Source organism: Drosophila miranda (assembly GCF_003369915.1).
Source record: "Drosophila miranda strain MSH22 chromosome Y unlocalized genomic scaffold, D.miranda_PacBio2.1 Contig_Y1_pilon, whole genome shotgun sequence".
Classification (NCBI taxonomy): domain Eukaryota; kingdom Metazoa; phylum Arthropoda; class Insecta; order Diptera; family Drosophilidae; genus Drosophila; species Drosophila miranda.
Window position 1 is genome coordinate 46,283,248 of NW_022881603.1, and position 17,022 is coordinate 46,300,269.

The 17,022-nt window shown below is 45.2% G+C and overlaps 1 protein-coding gene across 3 annotated transcripts in view; it reads right to left on the reverse strand.

Moving 5' to 3' along the window:
* Window positions 1–17,022, reverse strand: part of LOC117191854 (techylectin-5B-like) — a 196,789-nt gene that overhangs the window by 50,054 nt on the left and 129,713 nt on the right. For all 3 annotated transcript variants that reach the window (XM_033396622.1, XM_033396621.1, XM_033396624.1), the window contains 3 exons: window positions 12,260–12,391; window positions 12,003–12,190; window positions 7,006–7,192 (listed from right to left, as the gene is read on the reverse strand). In XM_033396622.1, coding sequence (XP_033252513.1) covers window positions 7,006–7,192; window positions 12,003–12,190; window positions 12,260–12,391 — 507 coding nt within the window. The remainder of the gene's footprint in view (window positions 1–7,005; window positions 7,193–12,002; window positions 12,191–12,259; window positions 12,392–17,022) is intronic.

The following is a 17,022-nucleotide window of genomic DNA, read 5'->3' on the forward strand; positions in this document are numbered from 1 at the left end:
AATAATCATTCGCGATCGACATTCGTTAGCCCTAGAAAATTTTCGGCGGTTAAGCACAATTCGGTGCTAAAACACACTTACATACACCTACATACACGCATTGCTGGCTATTAATTTCTCTGTCGCGACAATTCGGTCAGTGCAGTGCGGTAGGCAGTGCAGCGAACTCACTAATACCCACAAGCGGAGTACAAAGCGGAATCGGACAGCTCGCACAGCCGCACAGCTAAAGGCATTAGCTGTAATCCCTTTGCTTTCGGTTCCCACGTTTATACGTATACAGGGTGTCTTTTTCGGTCGTGCTGAGTGACTTTTAAAACCTCAACATGGCAGCACCTGAGCCTACCAATGTCGCGAACGCAGAAATGCCGAGTGATGTAGATTTCTACAAGCACAAGGCCGAGTCCATCGCGCGCCAACTAAAGGCCATGGATCGCTTTCTCACCAAGGAAGAGCTTGCCGAGTTAGATGAGGCAGAACTTCAAGCTCGCTTAGAGCAGATCGAGCGAATGAATGCGGATTTCGATGCCGCTCAAACGAGCCTTGAAAGGCTGGATTTCCTGCAGTTAGCCCATGATGCCCGGCTGGACTTTTCGAATGTTTATGTCAAGGTTAGGTCCAGGCTGTCGCGGGAGTTGATGGCTGCTCGCACGGTAAATGTTGCCAATTCAACGGCTCGGCATACTCTCGAGGGGAATTCGTCGTTGTTCGCCTATAATAGTATAGGCCGTTCTCGAATGCCCGAGTTGCAGCTTCCGCGATTCGGTGGGAGCTACATGGATTGGCCAGAATTCCACGCGATGTTTTGGACAATGGTGCACAAAGACCATCGTATACCAATCATCGAAAAATTCCAATCTCTTCGTGGATGTCTAGATGGTGCTGCGCTGGATACGATTCGTTCCTTGAAACTTTCTAAGGAGAATTACGACAAGGCGTTGAATTTACTAATGTTGCGATTTGATAATAATTTGTTACATTTTCAGGCACACGTCAAGGCTATTTTCGGGCTGCAAGGGGTGGAGAAGGGCTCGGCTATCGGCTTGCGCGCGCTCAGCGATAAAATCAATTCGCACTTGCGTGCACTTCAGACCTTGGCGACCCCGCAGGAGATTTCCGATGGGTTGCTGATCTTCATCATAGGCACGAAATTGGACCACAAGACCAAGGAGAAATGGGAAGAGAACTTGCCGACGTCAGGATTGCCTCGGTGGTCAAGCATAGCCTCATTCTTGGAAGCAAGATGTCGGATGCTGGAAAATTTGGGATCGGCTATGGTAACAATTCCTAGCCAGCAGGTGGGAGAAAGTAAACCTAGCACCCTAATCACCTCCATTAACGATCATAATAGCTCAACATGCAAGTATTGCAAATCCTCCGATCACTACATATCCCGATGCCAGGCATTTATAGATCTCCCTGTTTTTTCTCGATACAAGGAGGTGAAGAAGCGCCATTTATGTCTAAACTGCCTCAACATTGCAACGCTGCAAGTCAGGGGCATGTAGAAATTGCCAAGCCATGCATCACACACTGCTCCACATGCAGTCGGGCGCTGACGCTGAGTTGCCGTCGCCGAGCACGGAATCGACCCAGCATGATCCTGCAAGTGCCCTAGTAGCAAGCAAATATATTAGCCCTCCCCCCTCGAGTCAAAAATCTCTGCCTAGCCAAAACGTGCTGCTAGCTACTGCAATCGTATATGTCAGGGGCCGTTTTGGATCGCTTATTCCATGTCGTGCCATTTTAGATTCCGCTTCTCAGGTTAACTTTATAACATCGAGACTCGCCAATCAGCTGCAGTAAGATCCTCACCCGTCTCACGTTCAAATCGCCGGTATTGGAGAGTCAATTCTACCATCCAGCAAGCATGTGAGCATCCTTCTGCAATCTCAAGACGAAAGCTATCGCGGTTTCCTCTCTGCAATTATCACTGCCTCAATCACAGGAATGCAGCCTAACTTCGGCCTAGACGCAAAGGATTGGCCAATGCCAAATAATCTAAAACTGGCTGATCCTAATTTCGCCAAGCCCCAGCGTGTCGATCTGTTGATAGGTGCTGGTTTGTTCTTCGAATTAATGTGCGTTGGACAGATTCGACTGTCAGACCAATTGCCAACATTCCAGACGAAACTTGGCTGGATAGTGTCAGGAAGTATTAAAAACTCTGAGAAAGCCCGTGCGGCGCTAGCAGCCGTTGAAGCTCCCCCTGTCATCTCCGCTTGCGAGACTAATTTGTGCGATATTGTAAGGCGGTTTTGGGAAGTCGATGGAGATTATTCGCCCTCATCAATTTCGGAGGAAGATGTTCATTGCGAACAGCATTTCGTCACAAACTGCATTCGCCTAGAGTCCGGAGCTTACTCCGTGCGTTTGCCAACCAAATTCAGTCTAGAGGAATTAGGAGAATCGTATCAGCAGGCGCTACGTAGATTTCTCAATTTGGAGAGGAAGCTAGCAAAAAATGCACAGCTTAAGGCAAAATATATGGAGTTTCTCCAGGAGTATCGTGATTTAGGACACATGTCGTCAGCTTCGCGGCAGTCAGACCTCCCGCAGTACTTCTTGCCTCACCATTGCGTCCACAAGCAGGATAGTACAACCACCAAATTACGCGTAGTGTTCGATGGATCTGCCAAAACAGCGACTGGAGTATCACTGAATGATGCGCTAATGGCTGGACCCACCATCCAACCTAAAATTCTGATAACTCTGCTTCGTTTCCGCTTTTTTAAAGTCGCCTTGTGTGGCGATATCTGCAAAATGTACCGCTGTGTACGCGTTTCCCATCCCGATACGCACGTGCAGTGCATCCTATGGCGCAATGACCCGAAGGAGGAGATTCAGGTGTTCAAGTTGGAGACTGTTACTTACGGAACCAAACCTGCCGCTTTCTTAGCAATTCGTGCTATGCATCAATTGGCAAATGATGAAGAGTTGCGTTTTCCGCTTGGCGCTGATCGTGAAAAGTTCCTTACCTTTCATGACGGGACTGAAGTAACCAAGGCGCTTGGTCTAGTTTGGGATCCCACCACGGACAATCTTCTGTTTAGCTTCGCTCACGTCGGAACCGCTGCAGGCCCAACCTCGAAGCGTTCGGTCCTGTCTACACTAGCTAGGTTCTACGATCCTCTAGGGCTCATCTCTCCCATCATCACAAAAGCTAAAATATTTATGCAGTCGCTATGGAACGAAAGCCTAAAGTTGAATTGGGACGAAAGCCTGCCCCAGGATCTACATACGACTTGGATTGAGCTGACTTCGCAGTTGTCGATGGTTAAAAACTTTAAGTTTCCACGTTACGTGCTTCGGCAGCAAGCCAGATTAGAAATGCACGCGTTTTGTGATGCGAGCCAAGCAGCATATGGCGCCTGTGTATACATGCGTTCGGAAGCTCTTGGCATTGTGCAAAGTCATCTCTTATGCTCTAAATCCAGAGTCGCGCCCTTGAAAAGTATGACTATCCCCAAGCTTGAGCTGTCCGCTGCCCTCGTATTAGCCGAACTAGTGTCCACCATAGTTAAGGGATTATCAGCTCCATGCCAAATACATTGCTGGTCGGATTCGTCCATAGCCCTTGCCTGGATTCGAGAATCACCATTGAATTTTAATATATTTGTTTCTAATCGAGTTCAGCGGATTCAGGAGCTCACCGCTGGAATGACTTGGCATCACGTGCCCACAAAGTTGAATCCTGCCGACATCATATCACGTGGATCCACGCCCGCTGAACTAATGGATAGCAGCCTTTGGATCTCTGGACCACCATTCTTGCGTCTTGAGAGCTCAGAGTGGCCTGCAGGCTTGCAATTGCCGACCAGAACGTCGTCATGCAGCATTGGTTGTTTCAAACGAAAGGGATGTATCGTACGATTGCAAATTTCAAAACTCATTCGGATCCATGCAGCGCAGGCATAGCGCGGTCGAAGGGTCAACTTACCGTAATCGACATCAAAAATGGTACGCATTTGCTCATAAGGGCAATACAGCAGCAACAATTTTTGGAAGAGATAAGGGCCCTCGCCAGCAAACAGGCCCTACCCCCAAAAAGCACGATGGCCTCACTGAATCCATTTCTGGATAGCTTTGGATTGCTGCGTGTTGGAGGCCGCCTCCAAAATGCCGAATTGGACTACGACGCGAAGCACCCGATCCTGCTTCCTAAGGGACATCCTGTCACTGTCTCTATTATTATCTTCTTTCACGAAAGGTTTCTCCACGCAGGAGCTCAAGGATTGCTCGGACTGCTTCGGCAAAAATTCTGGCCTATTGGTGGACGCAAATATGTTGCGGGAATCATTCGCAAATGTGTTAGATGCTTTCGTTTGAAGCCAGTGCTGAGGGAACATATCATGGGAAACTTGCCTGCGGATCGCGTAAGGACTAATCCAGCATTCCACACAACGGGCGTTGATTTTGCGGACCCTTTTATCACAAGTCGGAAGTCAGAAGCAGGCCTCCTATCAAATGTTACATCGCTGTCTTCGTATGCTTTAGCACCAAAGCAACTCATTTGGAAGTCGTTCGGGATCTATCTACAGAATCCTTTCTGGCAGCATTAAGGCGTTTTATAAGTCTACGTCCCAAACCTCGAATCATCTGGTCAGACAACGCTCCAAATTTTGTAGGAGCAAAAAATGAGCTTTTGGAGCTTCGGCAAATGTTCCTCAGCGATCCTCATACGTCGGCTGTGTCACATCTCTGCGTTTCTAGTGGAATCGACTGGAAATTAATCCCCCCTCGCTCACCTCATTTTGGGGGTTTGTGGGAGGCGGCTGTTAAAGCAGCTAAATATCATTTTCATCGCATCGTCGGGACCTACATTTTTACTCTTGATGAAATTCAGACCTTGGCTTGTGAAATCTCTGCTTTGTTAAATTCCCGTCCGCTTTATGCAATTACAGAAAGTCCCGATGATCTAGATGTGCTCACGCCAAACCACTTTCTCAATGGAGCCCCGAAAGCTGCATTCGACGAGGCAGATGTGGCGCATCTCCGGGTCAACCTACTTAGTCGATGGCAGCGGCTGTGTCAAATGAAGCAGGCGTTTTGGAGAAAATGGAGCACGGCGTATCTTTCGATTCTTCAGGAGCGGAGCAAGTGGCGGTCATCGTCTCCAAACATCAAGCTAGGAGCGCTCGTCATGATCAAGGAGGAAACGCTGCCACCATTAAGGTGGCCGCTTGGCCGCATTGAGAGCGTCATACCAGGAAAAGATGGAACCATCAGAGTAGCCGTCATCCGCACTCAAAAAGGCCTTTTCAAGAGGGCCGTTGGAAAAATAGCGGTTCTGCCCCTTCAGGATGGATCTGTTGAAAGCCTTTGCCTTCCAACGGGGGGTGAATGTTCGGAGCAGAACCCAGCCGATTAGCTGCTTTCCAAATAGCACCTAATTCTTGGCCCTCAGCCGCTTATTTTGTTTGTTACTTATGTCTATGTCACTCATTTGTTTGTTAAAGCTCTGCGCTTGCTTGCCCTGCTAAACGCTCTCTGCCAGCTCGCTCTTCGCTATCTCCGCTTTGCGTCTGCCTACCGACGTCGGCCGAGCGAAGCTGCGCTTAGCGATCGGAGCGGCAATGTAAAGGGCCGGCAAGCCACACTTGCAATTTGGATGTCACGCATTAAAGAACATATCGTAATTTTATTTCTGCGCCGAGTTTTATTTAATTCGAAATAATTAGTCGGCCGATTGGGGATAAAAAACATTATCTCCACACTCGTCTCGGTCCGATATATTAGGAGTGCGGATACCAAATTTGGTTGCTCTAGCTTTTATAGTCTCTGAGATCTAGGCGCTAATGTTTTACTCTAAGCAAAGCCGGCTATGCTACGTGTGTGTTAGAGAGAGACAGGGCGAGAACAAATTAAATTGTTTTCTTGATGCTGGCTATAATAATAATACGATCCAATTCAGATTCCGCAGTCTTAAAGATATGGTCATTCTCTACAATTCTACGTTTTTGGTTTTCTCATATCTTTAAAATTGTGGATGCCACAGACTTTTGTCCTTTGTGGGGGCGGAAGTGGGCGGGGCGAAGTTTTGAAATATTTTTGTAGCAGTGACATATCACAGAAGTTTGGATCCAAAACATCGTTGCTCTAGCTCTTATAGTCTTTGAGCACTAGGCGCTGAAGGGGACGGACAGACGGACGGACGGACAGACGGACAGACGGACAGACGGACAGACAGACAGACAGACAGGGCCCAATCGACTCGGCTATTTATGCTGATCAAGACTATATATATACTTTATGGGGTCGGAAACGATTCCTTCTGGACGTTACACACATCCACTTTTACCACAAATCTAATATACCCCAATACTCATTTTGAGTATCGGGTATAAAAAGATTTAGTAAAAATTAATGCACTTCAGAATCATACGATACATTTGTTTCCACCTGAAACATACAGTATTCGAATAAAACATGAATACTTTTTCCCACTTTTTATATCTTGTAAACTAAAACCGAGATTATTTTGAAAATTAGATTTTTCTGCCGGCGTTTTTGGCAGCGCATCTTTAGCCGAGTAAGCTGTTGAGCCACTAAGCTTTTTCAGAGGCGTAACTCGTTTGATTCAAGCATTCACAGCAACAATAAGATAAAGTACTTTATTTGTTTTTGTTTCGATTTCGATGGTGACAGGGCCACTGTGCGACTGCGACAGGGCCACTGTGACGATCGGTGTAGATGTGATTTCTGCTATGCAGACGAGCCTCCCTCCAGCTCTCGCCGGTGACGAACGATGAGAAAAGAGGGATACAGCGTTTAAGAACGTAGGCAGAAGCAACCAAGCAATAACAATAACAACAAGCTGCACTAGGTTCAGAGATGTGTTCTCTGAATTTATTTTTGTGCTGCAATGGGCAGCCGCTTAGCCGAACATAAGCTTTAAATTAATAGATTTGTAATCAGTCAAACCAACGAAGAATAAATTACAATCTTCGCATTCATTAAAATATTTAACGTAACAATCATAACATAACAATAAATTTTCCTTACCTTTAACATGCTTGCGCAGTTGAGCGAGCTTCGGTCATTGTCTTTATTGTATGTAGAAAACGGACTATTATTTGATCCGTACCATGGATCGTTAAGCGAGTCCCCTGCGTTTCCTTCATATCCATCGATCTCAAGCTTATAGTAATCCGCCTCTGAGTGTATTTTAAAGTGAGAATACTGAGCATACCTGTAATTATACAAATGTCTTAGCTCAAACACATTACAGACGCAACACGGATTCCGTCAATGAAATTGTTATATTACTCATTTTTCATTTATTACTTCCTCATATTATACTTATGAAGATCGACATAGTCAATAAAACGACAATAAACCGGAACACGGCTGTAGCAAATACGCGAATTTTTGCGATAACGATTTCGGAAAAAATCATACGAATTTAAATTTGTGTGCTCCGGCTTTCATATTTTCGTTGAATAGGTAAGCTAATTAGGCGTCGTTTAAGGCATCGTTTAGGCACCGTTTGTAAAAATTTCCCGAGCTTTAAAAGTCAAAATGTAAAAAAAAATATAAATTTTCAATTGTTATTCGAGACTTTAATATTTTCTAGATGATAAGCTTAAGCTACAACGTTTTCGGGAATGATCTATCTATAGCTGCATTTGACTGCTTTGCAAACTGCAAAGTTCAATACAACCAGATGTCAGATACTTCAGCTATGTGAAAAAAGAAGACAATTTTATAAAACATTTTTCAAGCCCCAAATCTATAAAAAAAAGTCGGTTCACAGCCGAAAAATAGGTAAAATTTTGTTGAGTAGAGTTATTAACGAGGGGAAACGTTGTGAGTTGCTGCGGATACCGCAACTCTACAGTTATACCCGATACTTAGTTAGTATGGCTCTCCTCCGGCAGACGCCGCTAATATTAAACGACACGACAAAGAGTGCGTGCGAGAGGGACAGAAAATCAGTCTGAGCGTGACGTCGGGCGCTGCGTAGCCAGTGCAAATTGATTTGTTCCTTTTGGGTATAAAAACGATCCGATCTGATCCAGATTCAGCAATCTGATAGATATGATCATTATCTATGATTCTGCGTTTTTAGTTTTCTCGTATCCTCAATATTGTGAATGCAACAGATTTTCGTCTTTTGTGGTGGCGGAAGGGGGTGGGGCGAAATTCTGAGATATACGTTTTATAGTGAGATCTAACAGAAGTGCGGATACCAAATTTGGTTACTCTAGCCTTAATAGTCTCTGAGATTTGTGGATGCCCCAGATTTTCGTCCTTTGCGGGGGCGGAAGGGGGTGTGGCGAAATTTAGACACGAAACGGTCAAGGTCCGATATCACAGGAGTGTGGATACCAAATTTGGTTGATCTGGCTCTTATAGGTTCTGAGATCCTTGAACTCATATTTTGCAATTGGCAAAGCCGACCATGAAACCTGTCTGTTAGAGAGAGACAGAGCGAGAAAGAATGAAATTGTTTTCTTGATTCTGGCTATATTAATTATACGATCTGGTTGAGATTTTACACTCTAGAACATATAGTCATCCTCTACGATTCTGCGTTTTTGGTTTTATCGTATCTTTAAAAATATGGATGCCACAGATTTTCGTTCTTTGTGGGGGCGGAAGTGGGCGGGGCGAAGTTTTGAAATATTTTTGTAGCAGTGACATATCACAGAACATCGTTGCTCTAGCTTTTATAGTCTTTGAGCACTAGGCGCTGAAGGGGACGGACAGACGGACAGACGGACGGACGGACAGACGGACAGACAGACATGGCTCAATCGACTCGGCTATTGATGCTGGTCAAGAATATATATACTTTATGGGGTCGGAAACGATTCCTTCTGGACGTTAAACACATCCACTTTTACCACAAATCTAATATACCCCAATACTCATTTTGAGTATCGGGTATAAAAACGGAGCATGGATGGTAGTAAAAATATATACAAAACTCTTGGTTTCTATAGCTACACCCGTGCAGTTGTTTTTTATCATGTTTTCTTAATATTAAATGTAATGATCATCCAATTCTACATTCTCAAGGACAAAGGCATAGCGCGGTCGAAGGGTCAACTTACCGTAATCGACATCAAAAATGGTACGCATTTGCTCATAAGGGCAATACAGCAGCAACAATTTTCGGAAGAGATAAGGGCCCTCGCCAGCAAACAGGCCCTACCCCCAAAAAGCACGATGGCCTCACTGAATCCATTTCTGGATAGCTTTGGATTGCTGCGTGTTGGAGGCCGCCTCCAAAATGCCGAATTGGACTACGATGCGAAGCACCCGATCCTGCTTCCTAAGGGACATCCTGTCACTGTCTCTATTAATATCTTCTTTCACGAAAGGTTTCTCCACGCAGGAGCTCAAGGATTGCTCGGACTGCTTCGGCAAAAATTCTGGCCTATTGGTGGAAGCAAATATGTTGCGGGAATCATTCGCAGTGCTGAGGGAACATATCATGGGAAACTTGCCTGCGGATCGCGTAAGGACTAATCCAGCATTCCACACAACGGGCGTTGATTTTGCGGACCCTTTTATCACAAGTCGGAAGTCAGAAGCAGGCCTCCTATCAAATGTTACATCGCTGTCTTCGTATGCTTTAGCACCAAAGCAACTCATTTGGAAGTCGTTCGGGATCTATCTACAGAATCCTTTCTGGCAGCATTAAGGCGTTTTATAAGTCTACGTCCCAAACCTCGAATCATCTGGTCAGACAACGCTACAAATTTTGTAGGAGCAAAAAATGAGCTTTTGGAGCTTCGGCAAATGTTCCTCAGTGATCCTCATACGTCGGCTGTGTCACATCTCTGCGTTTCTAGTGGAATCGACTGGAAATTCATCCCCCCTCGCTCACCTCATTTTGGGGGTTTGTGGGAGGCGGCTGTTAAAGCAGCTAAATATCATTTTCATCGCATCGTCGGGACCTACATTTTTACTCTTGATGAAATTCAGACCTTGGCTTGTGAAATCTCTGCTTTGTTAAATTCCCGTCCGCTTTATGCAATTACAGAAAGTCCCGATGATCTAGATGTGCTCACGCCAAACCACTTTCTCAATGGAGCCCCGAAAGCAGCATTCGACGAGCCAGATGTGGCGCATCTCCGGGTCAACCTACTTAGTCCATGGCAGCGGCTGTGTCAAATGAAGCAGGCGTTTTGGAGAAAATGGAGCACGGCGTATCTTTCGATTCTTCAGGAGCGGAGCAAGTGGCGGTCATCGTCTCCAAACATCAAGCTAGGAGCGCTCGTCATGATCAAGGAGGAAACGCTGCCACCATTAAGGTGGCCGCTTGGCCGCATTGAGAGCGTCATACCAGGAAAAGATGGAACCATCAGAGTAGCCGTCATCCGCACTCAAAAAGGCCTTTTCAAGAGGGCCGTTGGAAAAATAGCGGTTCTGCCCCTTCAGGATGGATCTGTTGAAAGCCTTTGCCTTCCAACGGGGGGTGAATGTTCGGAGCAGAACCCAGCCGATTAGCTGCTTGCCAAATAGCACCTAATTCTTGGCCCTCAGCCGCTTATTTTGTTTGTTACTTATGTCTATGTCACTCATTTGTTTGTTAAAGCTCTGCGCTTGCTTGCCCTGCTAAACGCTCTCTGCCAGCTCGCTCTTCGCTATCTCCGCTTTGCGTCTGCCTACCGACGTCGGCCGAGCGAAGCTGCGCTTAGCGATCGGAGCGGCAATGTAAAGGGCAGGCAAGCCACACTTGCAATTTGGATGTCACGCATTAAAGAACATATCGTAATTTTATTTCTGCGCCGAGTTTTATTTAATTCGAAATAATTAGTCGGCCGATTGGGGATAAAAAACATTATCTCCACACTCGTCTCGGTCCGATATATTAGGAGTGCGGATACCAAATTTGGTTGCTCTAGCTTTTATAGTCTCTGAGATCTAGGCGCTAATGTTTTACTCTAAGCAAAGCCGGCTATGCTACGTGTGTGTTAGAGAGAGACAGGGCGAGAACAAATTAAATTGTTTTCTTGATGCTGGCTATAATAATAATACGATCCAATTCAGATTCCGCAGTCTTAAAGATATGGTCATTCTCTACAATTCTACGTTTTTGGTTTTCTCATATCTTTAAAATTGTGGATGCCACAGACTTTCGTCCTTTGTGGGGGCGGAAGTGGGCAAATTTGGTTGATCTGGCTCTTATAGGTTCTGAGATCCTTGAACTCATATTTTGCAATTGGCAAAGCCGACCATGAAACCTGTCTGTTAGAGAGAGACAGAGCGAGAAAGAATGAAATTGTTTTCTTGATTCTGGCTATATTAATTATACGATCTGGTTGAGATTTTACACTCTAGAACATATAGTCATCCTCTACGATTCCGCGTTTTTGGTTTTATCGTATCTTTAAAAATGTGGATGCCACAGATTTTCGTCCTTTGTGGGGGCGGAAGTGGGCGGGGCGAAGTTTTGAAATATTTTTGTAGCAGTGACATATCACAGAACATCGTTGCTCTAGCTCTTATAGTCTTTGAGCACTAGGCGCTGAAGGGGACGGACAGACGGACGGACGGACAGACGGACAGACAGACATGGCTCAATCGACTCGGCTATTGATGCTGGTCAAGAATATATATACTTTATGGGGTCGGAAACGATTCCTTCTGGACGTTACACACATCCACTTTTACCACAAATCTAATATACCCCAATACTCATTTTGAGTATCGGGTATAAAAACGGAGCATGGATGGTAGTAAAAATATATACAAAACTCTTGGTTTCTATAGCTACACCCGTGCAGTTGTTTTTTATCATGTTTTCTTAATATTAAATGTAATGATCATCCAATCGCAAGTAGATTCAAGAATCAACTACATGAAATCATTATATATGATCCTGCATTCACGGGTTTAACGTATTTTGTAAATGGTGGCGTCTTGCGTTTTAGTTAATGCATTTTTACCGTTTTCTCAAGAAAGACAAAAAACGGACTTGACTTGATTCCAGCTGGCAGCTACATATACATACATATAATAAACAAATACCGAGTATAAACACTTACCGTTTGTTACCTTCAAAATCTTCTAGCTCTACTCTAAGGGTGTACTCCTCATTGTTTGTCAACAAATAAATATTTTCATTTCCCAACCAAAACTCCTTCGCTGGTTCACCAAATCCATTTTTGTAATCTGCCCAATCTCGATTAAAGTTTTCACGTGGCTCCCCAAAGTCATCACGTCTTTGAATTACCTAAAGTGTATTATTATTATTATTTATTTATATATTTTTATTTTAAAATTTATTTATTATTATTTTTACCGTCCAGCCTCCATCAGAAATGTCCTGCTCACAGTACACTTTCAAGAACCAATATGTTGTACCTTGAATTTGTAGGTAGAAAACTCCGGAATTTTTCATTCCGGCATTCAACAAGTCCACACAGGAAAATCCCTATAATAATACAATTTTATAAGTTCAATATGCTTGTATCAAAAAATAAAATGAGTCGATACGTGAGTGGCGTGAATATGTGCAATTATTTCACTATATTTTATATAAAAAAGTGTTGAACGGTAGTCGCCCTATATTATTCTTGATAAATCGCCAGTGGGCGAATGCGGAAAGCGTTTTTATATATATATTTATTTTATACGAAATTATACAAAAACGCAGGCATTGGTATCGGAGCCGATTAGTGCTACGTGCTCTCCCCATCTCTGTCTTTTGGTATCACTATTCGCAAAAGCAACAGTTTTAAGTTGTGGTTAACAAGGGGAAATGGAATTTTGGTATGACAAAGCAGGCCATACATCTCTCTCAAGTATGCTTGCACTGTACTTGTCATGAGACATGGGTCGCGCTCACACACTTGATGACGAAATCAGTTGCGAGCGATATGTTAAACTATTTTTTTCGAAAAATAGAGAAATTCGAGATAAATTCACAGACCTTCAACGATTGGCCTTGCGATCTATTGACTGTCTTTTTGCAAAATTCAATCGAATGGGGAACTAAAGCCGCTTGAATTTGAATGGAAAATCAGGTGCAATTGTCGAAATCGTACGATAAAGACCCCTCGTTTGAATTTTCTCTTGATGATCGTCGCTTGAATTACATTGTTCATCAGTTTCTTTACGGACAACCGCGTACCGTTGCACAATTTCTGATGTTTCAGATCCTGCAACATGTTTATGATCATGAGACGCTCCGTTTCGACCTTTGGATTCATTTGGATAAGAAGTCGCCATTACTGTTTGAGATGCCAAGCTTTTTTGGCACCTATGTTTTTCAAAAATGAAAAGAGATTTTGGGTTAAACTTTATAATTCGTATTTAATCTTGGTGGCTTAGCGGAAGCCGATTGCTTTCTATTGCCAGATAAACTTTATGCGAGATCGATATGCAACCAATGCGCAGAGGGGTTAGCATAGAACTAAACTATAGACGACGGCGTTAGATCAAAGTGATTGCCGAAGTGGCGGCAGCAGATCAAAGTAGTTGCCGAAGTGGCGGCGGCAGAGAGCCCCTTTAGCGGGAGAGCGCAGCAGCTCTGCAGAACGTCAACGTTTTACAACATAGGCGGCTCTCTCTGCTCATACAATAATAATGTTAAAGTTACGGTTATTCTTCAGCGGCTGGCCCGAACATACTCCCCCCGTTGGGAGCTAGTCTCTCAACAGATTCCTTAAGGGGCAGCAAACATAGCCGAGTGACGGCCCTCCTGATGTTTCCTGAGGATGTCTTCAGGTCAGCGACGCGACACACTCCGTCCTTGCCCAAAACGACATCGACCACTCTAGCCAGTGGCCAACGCATTGGAGGAAGATTTTCGTCCTTCACCAGAACGAGGTCGTTCTTGCAGATGTTTTGCGCGGGGGTACGCCACTTCGCGCGCTCTTGCAAAAAAATGAGATACTCTTCGCGCCAACGGCTCCAAAATATTTGCTGTAGTTGGGTGACCCGCTGCCAGCCATCCTGACGATTGTAGTTCAGCTTCGTTAGGTCAGGCTCGAGGATTTGCTCATGGGGGCCGCCTAAAAGCAGATGAGCAGGAGTCAAAACGTCTAAATCATCAGGATTTTCTGAAAGCGAGAGCAAAGGGCGAGAGTTAACAATTGCAGTGATCTGACAGATCAGAGTGCGCAGCTCGTCGAAGCTAAGCACAGATGGTCCAACTGAGCGGTACAGGTGATATTTTGCGGTCTTCACGGCCGCTTCCCACAACCCGCCAAAATGCGGAGAGCGAGGTGGGATGAAACGCCAGTCGATCCAGTCAGCCAAGCAGGATTCGTGGACCTCCTTCATATGCGGTTCGCTCAGACAAAGCTTCTTTATCTCCAGAAGCTCGCTCTTGGCCCCAACGAAGTTTGTCGCATTGTCCGACCAAATTTGACTTGGCCTTCCTCGAGTGGAAGTAAAACGCTTTAGTGCGCCTAGAAACGATGCGGTGGTCAAATCCCTTACGAGCTCCATGTGTATAGCCTTAGAAGTGAAACAGATGAATACGCTAATGTAGCACTTGATCGGAGGCCTCGTGCGGATTTCTGATCGGTAGAAAAAAGGTCCACAGTAATCTACTCCAGTGACTTCAAAAGCTCGAGATCCTTCCAAACGTTCCTTAGGTAGGTCTCCCATGATGTGTTCGACCATGCGCGGCCTAGTCCTGAAGCATCTCACACATCTGCTGACGACCCTTGACACTGCCTTAACACCTCCAATGGGCCAATATTCCAGCCTAATTTTGGATAGCAAGGCGCGAGGTCCGGCATGGAGGTTTCTTTCATGATAATATCTTATCAGCGCAAAGGTAATGGAATGTCCCTTTGGCAGAATGAGCGGGTGCTGAGCGTCAAATCCTAGCGATGAGTTGCCAAGACGACCTCCAACTCTAAGTAGTCCAGAATGATCGATGAACGGGTTGAGCGAACTAATAGAACTGGATTTCATGACTTGACCATTGCGCCGAATCTCCTTTATGTCCATCCACAAATTTGCCAGCTGAATGTGTCGAATTAGAAGATGCGTTCCTTGCCGAATATCAGAAACGGTGAGTCCTGGATGCCTAAGACGATGTATAAATTTATGCATGTAGGCGAATGTGCGCTGCATGCGAAAGAATGAATTCGCAAATTTGCATCCGGACGTGAGATCGGCATGTGGAGACGTGATTAGCAATCCTCTCTTGCGAAGCTCCAAAGTTGCTATGTTGTTAGATGGAGATACAGGCCACTTATCCTTGGAGCCTAGCAAAAAGGATGGGCCGTGAAACCATAGCTCTGACTAGATAAGATGGTTGGGAAGCGAGCCTCTCGAGAGAATATCAGCAGGATTTAAAGATGTGGGAACATAGCGCCATTCCATGGCTGCCGTCAACTCCTGAATTGATGCCACTCGATTTGCCACGAAAACTTGAAATTTATCTGGCTCGTCCCTAATCCAAGATAATGCTGTTGACGAATCCGACCAGCAATAGAACGGACCTGTAAAGATTCCCATGTCCTTTACTTTCTGCATGATTTTCGCAAGCAAATGGGCTCCACTTAATTCCAGCTTAGGAATCGATATAGTCTTTAGCGGCGCCACTCGCGACTTTGTACACAAAACGTGGCTCAAAGACTGGGCTTCCCTGGACACGACATACACGCAAGCGCCATATGCTTCTAAGCTGGCATCACAGAATCCGTGAACTTCTGTAGCCACACTAGAACGAAGAACCAAGTGAGGAAATGAGATCCGAGAAATGCTTGCCAAACTATTTCTCAAGTCCATCCAAGTTGAATGCAACGCTGAGGGTAGGCTTTCATCCCAATCCAAATTTTCTCTCCAAAGCTGCTGAAGGAAGATTTTGCACCTGACAATGACTGGATTTATCAATCCAAGAGGGTCGTAGAACCGCGCAATCGTAGATAACACCGACCGCTTTGATGGCTTTGAGTTTGTGTCCAGTGCGGACAAGGCAAAAAGCAGCTGATCCGAAACAGGGTCCCACGCTAAGCCGAGAGTTTTGGCAATGTCGCTTCCATCATTAAACTTTAGGAACTTCTCTATGTCATCTTCAGGGGTTCCCTCAAGTACTACCTGGTGACTGGAGCACCATTTCCTAAGTCTAAAATTACCACGGGACAGTAAAGCTGATGTTTGGTGCATCTTGTCCATGACCTGTGCGAGGGTAGGACTCACCCTCGTCGATGGCCAGCTGGTGCATTGCGCGGACCGCTAAAAATGATGCAGCCCTCGTCCCGTATGTGACGGTGTCTAATGTGTAGACTTAAACCTCGGACTCGATGGAATCTCGCCATAGGATGCACTGATACAAATTGTCGGGTGGAGACACTCGTACGCAGCGGTACATTTTACAAATGTCCCCCGTGAGAGCGACTGGATATGTTCGAAAGCGAATCAATATGTTAAACAATGCAGGCTGAATAACAGGGCCTGTCATCATCACATCATTTAGAGAATATCCAGTTGATGTAGCTGCGGATCCGTCGAAAACGACACGGAGTTTTGTCGTCGTACTGTCCTCCTTTAGGACACAGTGATGAGGCAAGAAATATTTGCAGAGACTACGGGAATCAGGGTTGACTTGGTGCATATGATGCAAATCAATGTAATCCCTCATAAAGGCGGAATACCGCTCCAGTTTTCGCTCCAGACTGATGAACCGTCGATAAGCCTGAGCATAAGATTCTCCTAAACGATCAGTATTATTTAGCGGCAGACGAACTGCATACTCCCCGGATGGCAACCGTGAAAGGTGGCTTACGAAATGTGCTTCACAATCGTCTTCTTCTTTGGTATTCAACCCAGCCTCCACACAAAACATACGAAGAGTTGTATCCAAATCTGGACAATTGTGCGTGGCCAAAAGCGCCGAGCTTGATACCTTCTGTCCACCGCCAGATACAATCCACCCAAGCCGGGTCTTCTGCAGAAGAGGCAGTCCATCGGTGAGTTTGATTTGCCCTACGCAGAGGATATCATAAGAAACGCTCGCACCAATGAGAAGATCAACCCGTTGAGGATTGAAAAATGCAGGATCAGCGAGCTGAATGTTAGATGGAATACGCCAATCGGATACAT